The following is a 12,392-nucleotide window of genomic DNA, read 5'->3' on the forward strand; positions in this document are numbered from 1 at the left end:
TCTTGAAATTTAAACCATTATATCAGCAGTTTCTCTGAGTGTGATGTGGGTGTTTGCAGAGTTGAACAATGTGGAATTAAAAATAAAGTTTGCCAGAATTCATAATGCTTGTAATTATTTCCACACCATTGTTCTGAAGTGCTTATGCCCTCAGAGAACACTGTAAACTGCTCAGCTTTCTCTGCAGATTTTGGCTCTGTTCCAGTTACAACTGAGGGGGCAGTTCTTGTTATAAGGTTACATTTCAGAAAGGAAGCTGTGAAATATTTAAATGAGCTCCTGCTCTGACGTGAATGAATTGCCAACTCGGTCATGTTTTGTGTGTGCACAGCCAGTGCTACGGGATTCAAAAATAAATGAAGCATTTACTCATAGGGTTACCTTTATTTCTCAATACCAGCAACATTTCTGTGCTCAGGGAACAACATTCTGGTGTGGGCAAAACAAGCAAAAAGAAATGGCAATGGTCAGGAGAAACGTACGTAACAGATTCCCTCCTTTCAACTAGCAGCTTACCACTAGCTGGTCCCAATAAATATAATCACATCATTTAAATCCTTCCAAATGTACAAGATATGTTACAATTGTTACAATTAATCCTTAGAATAGAACAGTGAAGATAAAATTTAGATAACTTTCTTAAGCTCATCATACAAGACAAGTACAAAAGCACCACCCATGCCTCTAAGAACATTGGACCATGCTCCTTTGAAGAAAGCCTTGGCACCTTCATCGCGGGCGATCTTCTTCCAGCAGTCAATGGTGCCAGAGTACATGATGTCAGCTGCAAAAACGTAACATTTTTAGATTATTATAGACAAAATGAACATACACCTTGGTCACCAGATTCTACTAGTGCTTCGCTATGTCAATTACCTCCTTTGCGTCCAGACTGCATCATCATACGACGACGGACAGTGTCAAAGGGATAGGACACAACACCAGAAACTGCGGTCACAGTCTGAGCAATCATCCAGCTGACAACAATGTGTGTATTCTTTGGGTCAGGAAGCATTCCTGCAAAAAATGATCAAGAAAAATACAATTATTCACAGTTTCATTGAGCAACTAACAATATTCAAGCATGTTTTGAACTTACCCTTTGCTGTGTCATAGACGCCAAAGTAAGCAGCTCTGTAGATGATAATGCCCTGTACGGAGACACCGAATCCCTGGTACAGACCTTTGATGCCATCAGACTTTGTGATCTTCACCAAGCAGTCTCCTAAACCTTTAAATTCACGCTCAGCTCCTGCTTTACCAACATCAGCTGCGAGTCGTGTTCTGGCAAAGTCCAGGGGGTAAACAAAACACAGAGACGTTGCTCCAGCTGCTCCACCAGAGGCCAGATTTCCTGCAAAGTATCTCCAGAACTGTGTGCGCTTGTCAACACCATCAAGGAAAATCTTCTTGTATTTGTCCTTGAAAGCAAAGTTGAGGGCCTGAGTTGGGAAATATCTGATGACGTTAGCCAGGTTACCCCTCCAAAACGAGAGGAAGCCTTGCTCCTTGGGGATACGGACCACACAGTCGATTATACCCTTGTACTGCTGATCGGCTGCTATCTGTTTGCTGGCATGTTGCACCTAAAGAAAATAAAAGTACTGTATTAACATTGAGAGACAAGTACAGAAGCAGATACATAAAAACGTGACATCTTTTGCCTGCCCCAGTGAGTATATTTGCATCCACGTGCCTGTGACGGCATCCATTCAACAATTCACAGCCCCGCCTCCCTCTGCTGGGACCAGGCCCGATGCAGGGGAGGGGAATAATGGCGTAAACCTTGTTGTGACCTTGGATGTTTTATTGTCACTCTGAATTAAACCATAAAAGTGACAGATGTGGACATTTGAAAGCTTGACACAGCCTTTTTCGCCATTTCTGGTTCATTTATATCACACATTGAATGATCTATCCAACTGCAGCTTGATCAGTGTATTACGTAACAGGTCTGATACGCCACAATTACGTCCGCGCGCTGCATCGGTGACTGCACCATCTTTGACATGCATGTTCTGTCTGTCCATATATAGAAACACATCTCGTATCATCTTTTTCTCTCATCACTTAGGCTAATACACCGTGCGTCCCAAACAGACTGCAAAAGGGTGTGAATTAGCGCGCCTCCTTTTGCTGCAGAGGTTTGCCCTAAATGCTGAACACAGCTGGTTAGTTCTAATGGCTCTTACCTGAAGAAGCAGCTTCACTCTCTCGATGGGAGCTACAGCTGTTTTTGAAATAGCAGCAGCAATACCACCAGCCAAGAAGTCCTTGAGGAAAGAAATCGCTTGGTCACCCATGTTCAGACGTCTGCAGCAGCTGAGGGGAGGTGGTCAGAGGAGGTTGCTGGTGGGGTCTAAATGGACGACAGCGATGTTGAAGAGAGCGGATTTTAAGAGAACCGAGCGCGAGAACAAACGTAACTTCGACCCCCGCTCCTGATTGGTCCGCGGAGGGGCGAGTGGGCGGGGCTAAACGATGTCCTTGGATTCGGATTTGGTGCCGTCTCGCATCACTCACATAAATTATAAGTTTAACTACTATCGTCCCGATTTATTCGAAAACCATTTAACTAAAGCATCTCCAGGAATCCTTTGCTTATATGTCTGTGTAGCTGTTTGAGTTTGAAGTAGTTTTGACAGGGTTTGTTGGCTCAAGGTCGTAGGAAATGTCAGTTGTAACAGCTGAGATGAATGACTTGGGACTATGGCGGCTAAAGGTCATCACTTTTGTATATGTCCTTTGGTGTCACGACTGTGTGGAGTAGGGAAAAGTGATTAGATTAGCAGACTGGCTCACATAGTTGTTGATTATTCAAAAAACTTATCATGACTGTCTTTTACCTAAAGAAACTTAAAGAAACTTCACATCAAATACAAGCTCAATTGTACATCTGAAAATTAGTTTAATAAAAGTTTAAAACATTTATATTACAATTTTCATAGTGAAAAATGTTGATGACCTGTAAACTAAAGTAAAACATCAGACTTTTCGGCAACAGTAGGCCTGTCCATTATTAACACTACTATGGTGAGTGATTTATTATTTTTGTCCAAAATAATGTAGGCTTATAGGCTTAATAATATACAATACTGTAATAACAGAACCAGTTTACATTAAGTTAGAAAGTTTTCATAAACATACAAAAGTGCTTTGTAAGAGGCAAGAGAGGTCTTGTGGTTATGGTAAAGTCTTGTATAGCCATCTTGTGAAGCTGAACATTCACCAACATTTTCGTAATGAAGATTCTTCCGATTCAAAGTTTCTGTTTCTCAAGTAGCGCTTCACCTCTTCAAGCTCATAAGGTCTAAGGCTCTGGTCCACTCCCGGTGCAGGTTTATAGCTCAGGGGAGAGATAATATATCCATTGCGGTAAAGGAAAACTTGTTTGCACATCTCAAAGCAAGTAAAGAGAAGGCAAAAGTAGGGAACAATCTGTAAAAACAATAGTTTTATGTCAGTTTTTAACCTTTGGCATGTAGATCATTTGTCATTTACATATATTTTCCTTCAATTTTCCTTTCAAAAAGATATTACACTATGAAGACATTTGTGTCATGCTGTTCCTAATTTTATTTGCTGTATTCCTGCCACAAAGTACCTCCGAACATAGCTTTCCACGCCCCTCCCTCTTCAAAGCCCAAAGTGTCCGTCACAGGTTACATTTTGTTCTCCGTCATAAAGCCACTCATGTTCCCAAGCATGTGCAGCGCAGTTATTTTGGTTGTCATTATAGTTTCTAAGACAGGTCAAGGGAGCTAGTACCCTTACATATAATGCAACAGTGCATCAGTAAACACGTAGACGTACCTTTACTGTGCTTGCTGTGAGACCATTCCACAATGAAAAGAAACCGTTATTTTTCACGACCTGAACAAAACAGTTAATCATCCCATTGAAATGGACATCAACACCACCAAAATGGGGAAGCCGGGAACTCTGCGCCTAAAGGGAAATAAAAAATGATTCAGAACTAGCAACAGAACACAATTTCATCTTTTTGCCCAGTTTAACCTAAAAAAAGGTTTTAATGGTCCTATTTTTTAGCTTGCTCTATGCTACAAACAAGACATTTTAATCTTTGATACCAATGCGGGTTTCCTAAAGTTGTCAAAATAATGCACAATGTAGGGGCTTAAAAAGATAAATAGGTGTATGTGTACACACGCGTGTATGGAGATTAAAAATGAAAAAAAAAAAAAAGAATTTGTTTCAACATCTGTAAGACAAATATCGTGTGCCTTTATGTCTGCTGCCAAAAACAACCTCACTGAAAATCAGGTGACAGAAGAACTGCATGATTAGATTTGAACTCTTTTAGTGGTCTTCAGCTAAGAAAATAACATGGTTAAACATCTATTACCCTAGTCCTCGGCCAAACCTACTTCATTTTTGTTGATTATCCATTCTATAGTGCAAATAAAGCCTGCCTGTTGTCTGACAGTTACTCGCTATCTTTAGAGAACTTATCTATAGTTTGTGCAGTCACGGGACACATTCACATTCCCAGCTGCTGTTAAACCTTGTGGTTGCTAATAATAGGCTGATAAACCGGATGTAGTATTCTGCCCTTTGCAGTGCCATTGTTTATGTAATTTAGAGAGTCAGAAGTAGGATAGAGATCTGTCTTTTAAAACTATACGTACATTGAACCTGTCCAAACATCTAGTTTGTACAAAACAACATGTAATCAATCCAATAATCAATACCAATCTGAGAGCACAAGCACAAGTGTCAGTGTTCTGAGTTAGGGTAACTGTACTGACCAAACAAGCTTGACTTTGGTCTCTTATACTGCCCTCATAAGAACACATGATAATAAGTGACAAAGTAAGTCTAAGACCAGTGAAGTTGCATGGTTAATGTGTGTTTAAAGATATAGACTGTTTTTATCTTACCTGTATCTTACGCTTTACAGTTTCAAATGGATAAGAAAGGGTTTGAGCCACACCAGCTGCAACACAGCCACTTATCAGGTTCTGTAGGGGGGTAAAGCGAAACTGTGGCTCCTGCCAAAGTTGATCCAGATTCATGTAAACAGCATAGCAGCCAACAGAGAACGGAAATGCTCCTAGGGAAAGAGAACAATTAGTATTAAAATATTGCTATTAAAATATTGCTATAGTTAATGTTAATAACTTTGATATTGAATATACGTTAGTTTATTATCTGAGTTTCTGAATTTTGCTCATTGATAAGAAAATAAAGATAAATTCTGAACACTAATTTTAACCATAAAGAAATAAAAATATCAATTGTAACATGCACTTTAGAGGATTGCTATTTATTATGCAAACGCACCGAGGACTGTCAGGGAGAATCCTCTGTAGAGAGAGGATAGGCCTTCATTTCTGTATATCTTCGAGATAGTGTGAACTGTGCCAATATATGTGGGCTCTTTGCTGTTCTGCACAATCAGCCGGGTCTCTGCCACCTCCAGGGGGTAAGTGGTGAGGGCAGCTGCAACACCTGCTAGCCCACCTGCGAATATGGCCCGCCACTGGGAAATAAAGCCCGCTTGATCCATGTGAAGATGAACTATCCTTAAAACATTGAACATTGCAGTACATTATACATTGTTGTATTTGTTCATAACCAACCCAATAAGAAGTGCCTTAGCATGTGAGATTCACTGTGTTACTTTTACTGTTGTGCAATGAGTAGATTATACCCACCAACGCTGCTTACTTACTACATTAATTCAAATACTACCAAGGCCACAACAATATTGTGTGCCCACTACATGGTCATATTATGCATGGTCTATAAGTTTGCCCTATAGTAACATGGCCAGAGTTCCTTCGCTACTACCTGGTTTTTGGCACACAGGCAAAACCGCTGCTACAACTGCCACAAAAACTTTACAATTTTAGAATATAATTAACTGTAATGTTTACTAAATCGATATATAAATACACAGCATTGCACAATAGTACTTGATATCGTGGTGCATTGTGGTACGTTTAAACCTGTGAGGTAAAACTGTGGGAAAAAACGCCTTTAAAAATCGAATGAGCAAATGCCCCCTTCTGATTGGCTGAAAATATAAGGAAGTAAGACTAACCAAATAAACTCGAGGGGAAATAAGTTAAAATAGTTTAGACAATGATTATTTTAATAAACACGCTATCCTATTTGGGTGACATTTATTATATTGTTGTTAATATTACTGAAATAAACAATCTCAAGGCACTGCTCATTGTTGGCTCACGTTAAGTCTTAAGTCTTTAGCTTTAAGGTTACACAACCACAAACAAACTTATGACAAATGGTAACAAGATATAACCTAAACACTTACTGTTTATATGTAGTAATATGAACCGCTGTGTAGGGAAACAACCGTAGACAAGAGACCAGGTTTCCTTTCCAAAACGCTCGAAGTCCCTCATTTTGATAGATCAGAACAAAATTTTGCCAGAAGCCTTTTTTGCAGTGAAAAGTCCCCACTTGACTTTTAATTTTCACCACTTCCAATGGAGAAGTTAAAGTTTTACTAAATATTCCTGCAAATCCGACACATACAAAGCTTTGAGAGCTCGTCAGTCTGTTATCCGTTTTGACTGTGGCCATAATCTCAGGCCCATCCACAAAAAACACGTCTTCTGCGACGATTTGAGTGTAGTTGCCCCAGAAAAAAATGTTAATATCGTTTAGTGTCCAAATATAGAAAGGCAGACGAATGGGGCTCTTGTCCAATGCAGCAGTGTCCTGTGACAAATAAACTCCAGCAACCTTTTCCTGAAGAGAAACTGACAGGCCACGCCTCGACCGCTAGATGGCACCAATGGCTTTACTTTTGGTCCATAGGCACCTAAGCATTGTTGAATATTGGGATTATTATTATTTTTTTAATCACCGTTATGTAATTCGCGCGTAACTTAATAGGAATAATATCCCATATAAAAATTAAGATACTAAAGACTTACATTCAAAATCACGTGTGACCCGTTTTTATTGTTACTGTAATAAAAGAAGGGAAGATAAAGAAGCCGGCGGATCGATCAGGCACGTGGCATCATGGACTTATCAAACGTGGCGTGGGCACGCGGTTCACCATCAAGTAAGACTTTATATATTATTGTATATTTGTAGCTCATCGTTATAGTATCTAGGAATATATTTAGATTATTTCTGTATGTGTGCATGGTCGTACTTAATCTTTACCAAGTCTGTATCAAATGCTTCAAACTGTACTGCAAGTATTAAAATGAACACATTTTACTAGAACTTTAAGAAGATAAATGTCAACATTAAAAGAGAGAGAGGAAGAGAGAGAAAGAGAGCGAGAAAAAGAGAGAGGAGAGAGAGAGAAAAAGAGAGAGAACGACGCAGAGAGAAAGAGTAGGAGAGAGAGAAAGAGAAAGAAGGAGAGAGACAAAGAGAGAGAGAGAAGGAGAAAGAGGGAAGGAGAGAGAGACGGAGAGAGAGGAAGAGAGGGAGAGAGAGAAAGAAAGAGAGAGAAGGATAGGGGGAAAGCAAGAGAGAGAATGAAAGAGAGGGAGAGAAAAGAGAGAGAGAAAGAGGGAGAGAAAGGAGAGGGAGAGGAAGAGAGAGAGGGAGAAAAAGAGAGAGAAAGAGGGAGAGAGAGAGAGAGAGAGAAAGGAAGAGAGAGAGAAAGAGAAGGAGAGAGGGAGAGAGAGAGGGGGAGAGAGAAAGAGGAAGAGAGAGGGAGAGATATTTTATTTTTTATATTTGACTTGTTTCTTAGAGAGTTTTTCAGTCAATCTATGTTCAGTCAAGTTGTAATTATTGTTGTGTATCTAGATTATGATACTGTATTTTACAGATGTGTAGGTGGTGTTTAGTCCTTTTCTCGGCTTTATGTTCAAAATGCTATGATACATTTCATTATATATTTCTGAATGGAACATGTCTATTTCCTAATTTATCATTTACACATGTAAGATCACACTTAATGTATGACTAGTGCTTCTCAGCAGGGATCAGTGGCTGCCCTTTTTGTCAATGAATTGTTTGTTTTTTCCTTGTACTGGCTCTCAAGGCAGACTCCCTCTCCTGCTGGGATGACAACGTGCATGGTTCTGTCTGTAAGACCCCCTTCACTTCCCTGTTTGCTCTCAGGCCTGGCACGGTGAGGCTGTATTTTTGCACATGATCCATTTGGTCCTTGTATGAATCGTTAGAGATCATAGTTATCAGTGGTTATATTCACATGCACACCAAAATATGATCATAATCTGATTTCAAGGCATTTAAGATCATTTAAAATAAAATGAAACCTCCAAATCTGAGTAATCACAGCAGCAATGATCCAAATGAATTTAGATAATTTTGACATTTACATGTCATTTTAATAGCTCATAAAACTGTTAATAATCTCATTTTGAGAGTGCACAGAACCACGCCCGCTGACATAATCATGAATCATGAATAGCATACTAGACGGTGTAATCCCTCATTCATCCAGGGGAGGTACAAACTAAAAATAAATCAACAAGATAATAGTTGAAGGACTAAATATCATTAAAAAAAAATTGCAATAAATGATAATACTGAAACTACTTTACCGCTCTGATAAAAAGCAAGATAATTCCTTTGAACCTATTTTTAAAAATGCAGTATCATTAAAAGGCCTGAGCTGCAACAGAAAGAACCCTCTGCAGCTTAAATCTTATACTTTAAAATGAAAAAATCTCACTATTACTGCAAAGAAATTGTACACGTGATAAATATTGAGCCCCAAAATATATTGTTCCAACTTTCATGTATTGAAGGATAAGTCAGTATAGTAATTATTATGACAGGCCTATTGATAATAAATATTTAGGCCTCCTTATTTCAAGCTTGAGTACATGATAATTATACAATCATATAGTCTGAAAAGAGAGTGGGGGGAAGAAATAATATTCTCCAGTCCCGTGTAATGATTGACACTGAATGACTATTACAAGTTACATGTTCTTAGAATATTTGCTAATAATTATATAGTTATTACATGATTTATTTCATTCTGTAAATATTAAAATGTACAATATTATATAATAGTGAAAACATATGATCTCAACTCTTTGATTGGAGTCAATGGTTATATTAGACTTACTATTAACATTGATGATTTAGTCCAAGAACCTTCACTGATAAAGACACTAACTCAAGAGATGTGGCATGTGGTTTCCCTCTGCATCTCACTATCTTATCAATATGCTTCAGTAATCAAACACGATGGCTTTAAAACTGCGGCCACTCTGTCTCCTCCGTTGCCCTTCCTTTGGCTCCTAACCTGACCTTTTCCCGAGCTTGTATTTGTATAGAATTCAGATAGAGCGCTGCCTTCTTCCTGTATGTACTGTAGGCCCCCCTACTTGTGCACTTCCTCTAAAGTAGTGCGAGAGCTGCCTGTGTGCCTTTGTGTCTGTGGGACGAGCATGGGACAGTAGGTGTAGTCTGGCTGTGGCATTGTCATTCTCTGCCTGTCATGCGCAAGTCAGTCCTTGATCTCTCACTTTGAAGTGCATCTTGGTGACCTGACAACCCACAGTGTATATCTACTCCGCAGTGGTCAACAGAGGGCGCCCATGTCCTGTACTGGTGTGTCTGTGGCCTAGGTCCCTGTCCTCACAGACTGGTGCCAAGGTGCAATAAAATTCTCACCTCATTATCTGAGACAGTCACATCAGAGGACTGGAAGAAAGGAAAGAAAGGGGTGGGGGGAGGGAAGAGGAACAGGCCTGAGTCGACACCATGCCCTGTCTGTATGTTAGCTTCTTTCAAAGTGTGGGGGTGCACAAGTGAGAAAAATAAGACAAAGTATTAGTCATCCTGGCACCATGTTCACACTTCCACATACAGAGCCCAGACCAACAGCTGCCCCTCTCCGGCTCACTTCACAACACTGAACGACTTGTTATGCATAACAGCCTAATACTGCAATAATGGTTTCTGTGAGAGGTTTCACTGTTAATGGTAAGCGTTTGTTAAGAATAGTAAATGCAATTTTTCACCTCATTAATGGGGACAATCTTTATTACAGCAAACATTCAGGGCACCATTTTCTCACCTTTGAAGGACAGTAAATTAGCTAACAAAAAGTGTGTAAACTCACGTTCGCGTACAATGGATTTGATATTTAGCATTTAAGTATTAGTAACACTTATTTCGACTACTAACGCAATAGAACTTTTACTTACTTTTGCCTAGTAGAATGAGTTTATTACATTTATTTTGGTTGTATAAATGTATTACCATATAAGACAGTATCACATTTTAAATTAGTTTTCATTTATAAACTATTTTATATACTGAAATCTGTGAACAGGAATGATTGTTTTAGTGTATCTGAAGACAAAGGATGTAGACAAAATGAGGCACAGCTGGTGTGCCCTTATCTTCCAGTGTACATCCAATAAATCAATATCAAATCTAAGAAACAGGAAGCCAGATGGCCTATTCTCCAAGCAGTCGGCACAGGGCCCTAGGACCTCCTTGGCTACTGTACCACCGCAGCAAGCAGCCCCTCTTTGAAGACATACACATTCAACAATGAGCTCCATGAATGACTAAAGGGAACAAATAAGCTGTTACGACTCTTCTCAGATCAGTGTTTGTGTTTCCATCCACTTCAAAGGGGCCTGGGTGTTTGATATGCAGCCCCCACACCTTGATTCAGGCCCTGGACAGGTAACAGGGAGGAGCAGCATTTTAGCCACAGAAAGGGTCATGTGCTTGCTTCCTTCTGCCCTGGCTTGAGGGGAGTTGACCCAGACGTAGGGTCTGCTGAGGTCTCCTGTTCCCCCGGGAGCTATTGGGTTGTGCACCCATCACTACAAACATTATTTATTATCTTGCATTGATTGCATGCATATTTACAGTAGTCATCTTTTATTGTGTGTGTAAGCTTCTTTATTTTATAAAGCTACCCACAAGTCATTTATGTGGAATTACCAGTGTGAGGTGCTATAGAGGGTCACTAAGGTCAGTCACCAAAAACCTAAAATTTCTGTGTAGGCCAGGGGTCAGGTTAAACAGTAGTTTGATTGAATGGCTGTTCACAGACCGGTGTGAAATGCCAGTTCTATTACAATGTAGCAATGGGAATTGGGGGGTTTCTCTGGCCTTTGTGTGGCTATTGGTCTTAGAGCACGAATCCATTGTTCTATGCTGGCCAGCCAGCCCCTCAGACTCTCCCGGGCACTGCTTTGTCTGAAGCAGCGTGACCATTTCCTTCAACCAGGTCAGGGCAGGGTCATGACTTTGGACACCAGTCCTCTGTCTGTCTGCCTTCTCAGAAAATCTGTACATTCACTCACTCACACAGTTCTTTTGCAATATTATGAAATGGCTTTAATTAATTCCCACTGTCAATTTTATTATGAATTTAATTCATTATCTTAATAACTTGGCTCTTGAATTTAATAAAACAAGTGCGGCCATCATGAGAAAATATGCACACAAAAAATACAATAATATCATACTGTACAGCACATGTGAATCATGCAGGTGAAGTGGTCAGAGAAGTCCTGAGGCTGAGCTGTCTTATCACAGGTCATCACGGTGATAAGATGAGGAAAGGCCAAAGGGCCAGAGCACAGTGTACATGGTCCAGGTCCAGGTTGAGCTGCACTCAAAGGGGAGGGAAGCCCGACAAGAATATTATCTGATAAGAATCACTGCGGCCTTTTGATGTTGGAGAGGCTAATCCTGGGATACAGAGGGTCCTGCTGGGAGGACGAGCAGGACAACAGCAGGTACAAACAAGTGAGCCATTGAAGCTCATCTACAGTGACACACATTTACACTGCAAACAAATCTCATATAGGGACAGAAAACAAGGCTCGGCATTGTCAATATATTACTGTGCAGAGCGTAAATGTTCAAGGCTAAAACCATACATTTGATTATGCCAGAAACACCACTGAAGTACCATCACAAACAGTGGCTTTGTTTATATGAGCACCTAAATCTAATTATTACCTTATTTTTTAAAGTTTAAGATGATTAAATTTGCATGCAAAACACAAAATCATGTAAGTGATCAGAAGGACTATGATCAGAAACCAAAGAGATTATTTTGCTGTTTACATGTCATTTTAATGGCAAAAATGTAATAATACTCACTAATACTAATTGCATGTAAGCACTCCCAGTGTTTATAACATTATTGTGGGGTTGGGAAGTCAAAAGGTTTTGTATGGAGGGTGAACAGAACCTGGGGCTTCATTACAAGCTGTAGCTTGAACCAAATGCCTTGATGTCTTGCTAAAGGCAAGATCCTGGATTTTGCCTGTGGCTAAAGGGGGTGGGTTAGCGAGTTACTGCAGATGTTAGCTTCCCCTGTCTCTTAGCAACATGTAAACAAAATGCCCATGGCTACCATTGATCTTTTACGCATCATCTCTACATATTACATTGGCTTTGCGGATCAATGACAA

At 39.9% G+C, this 12,392-nt stretch overlaps 2 protein-coding genes across 2 annotated transcripts; both read right to left on the reverse strand.

The window, feature by feature from the left end:
* Window positions 1–364: 364 nt before the first annotated feature.
* On the reverse strand, window positions 365–2,422 carry slc25a5 (solute carrier family 25 member 5). Its single transcript, XM_033973852.2, has 4 exons — window positions 2,193–2,422; window positions 1,100–1,586; window positions 877–1,017; window positions 365–784 (listed from the first exon to the last, which is right to left on the reverse strand). The coding sequence occupies exons 1-4, from the start codon at window positions 2,301–2,303 to the stop codon at window positions 627–629; spliced, it is 897 nt and encodes a 298-aa protein (XP_033829743.1). The 5' UTR covers window positions 2,304–2,422; the 3' UTR covers window positions 365–626.
* A 619-nt stretch (window positions 2,423–3,041) lies between these two features.
* Window positions 3,042–6,740, reverse strand: slc25a43 (solute carrier family 25 member 43). The gene is made up of 5 exons (XM_033973850.2): window positions 6,302–6,740; window positions 5,305–5,546; window positions 4,902–5,074; window positions 3,814–3,948; window positions 3,042–3,438 (listed from the first exon to the last, which is right to left on the reverse strand). Exons 1-5 carry the CDS (start codon window positions 6,571–6,573, stop codon window positions 3,226–3,228), a joined length of 1,035 nt encoding a protein of 344 aa, XP_033829741.1. The 5' UTR covers window positions 6,574–6,740; the 3' UTR covers window positions 3,042–3,225.
* Between the last annotated feature and the right edge of the window lie 5,652 nt (window positions 6,741–12,392).

Source organism: Periophthalmus magnuspinnatus, chromosome 10 (genome assembly GCF_009829125.3).
Source record: "Periophthalmus magnuspinnatus isolate fPerMag1 chromosome 10, fPerMag1.2.pri, whole genome shotgun sequence".
Taxonomy (NCBI): domain Eukaryota; kingdom Metazoa; phylum Chordata; class Actinopteri; order Gobiiformes; family Gobiidae; genus Periophthalmus; species Periophthalmus magnuspinnatus.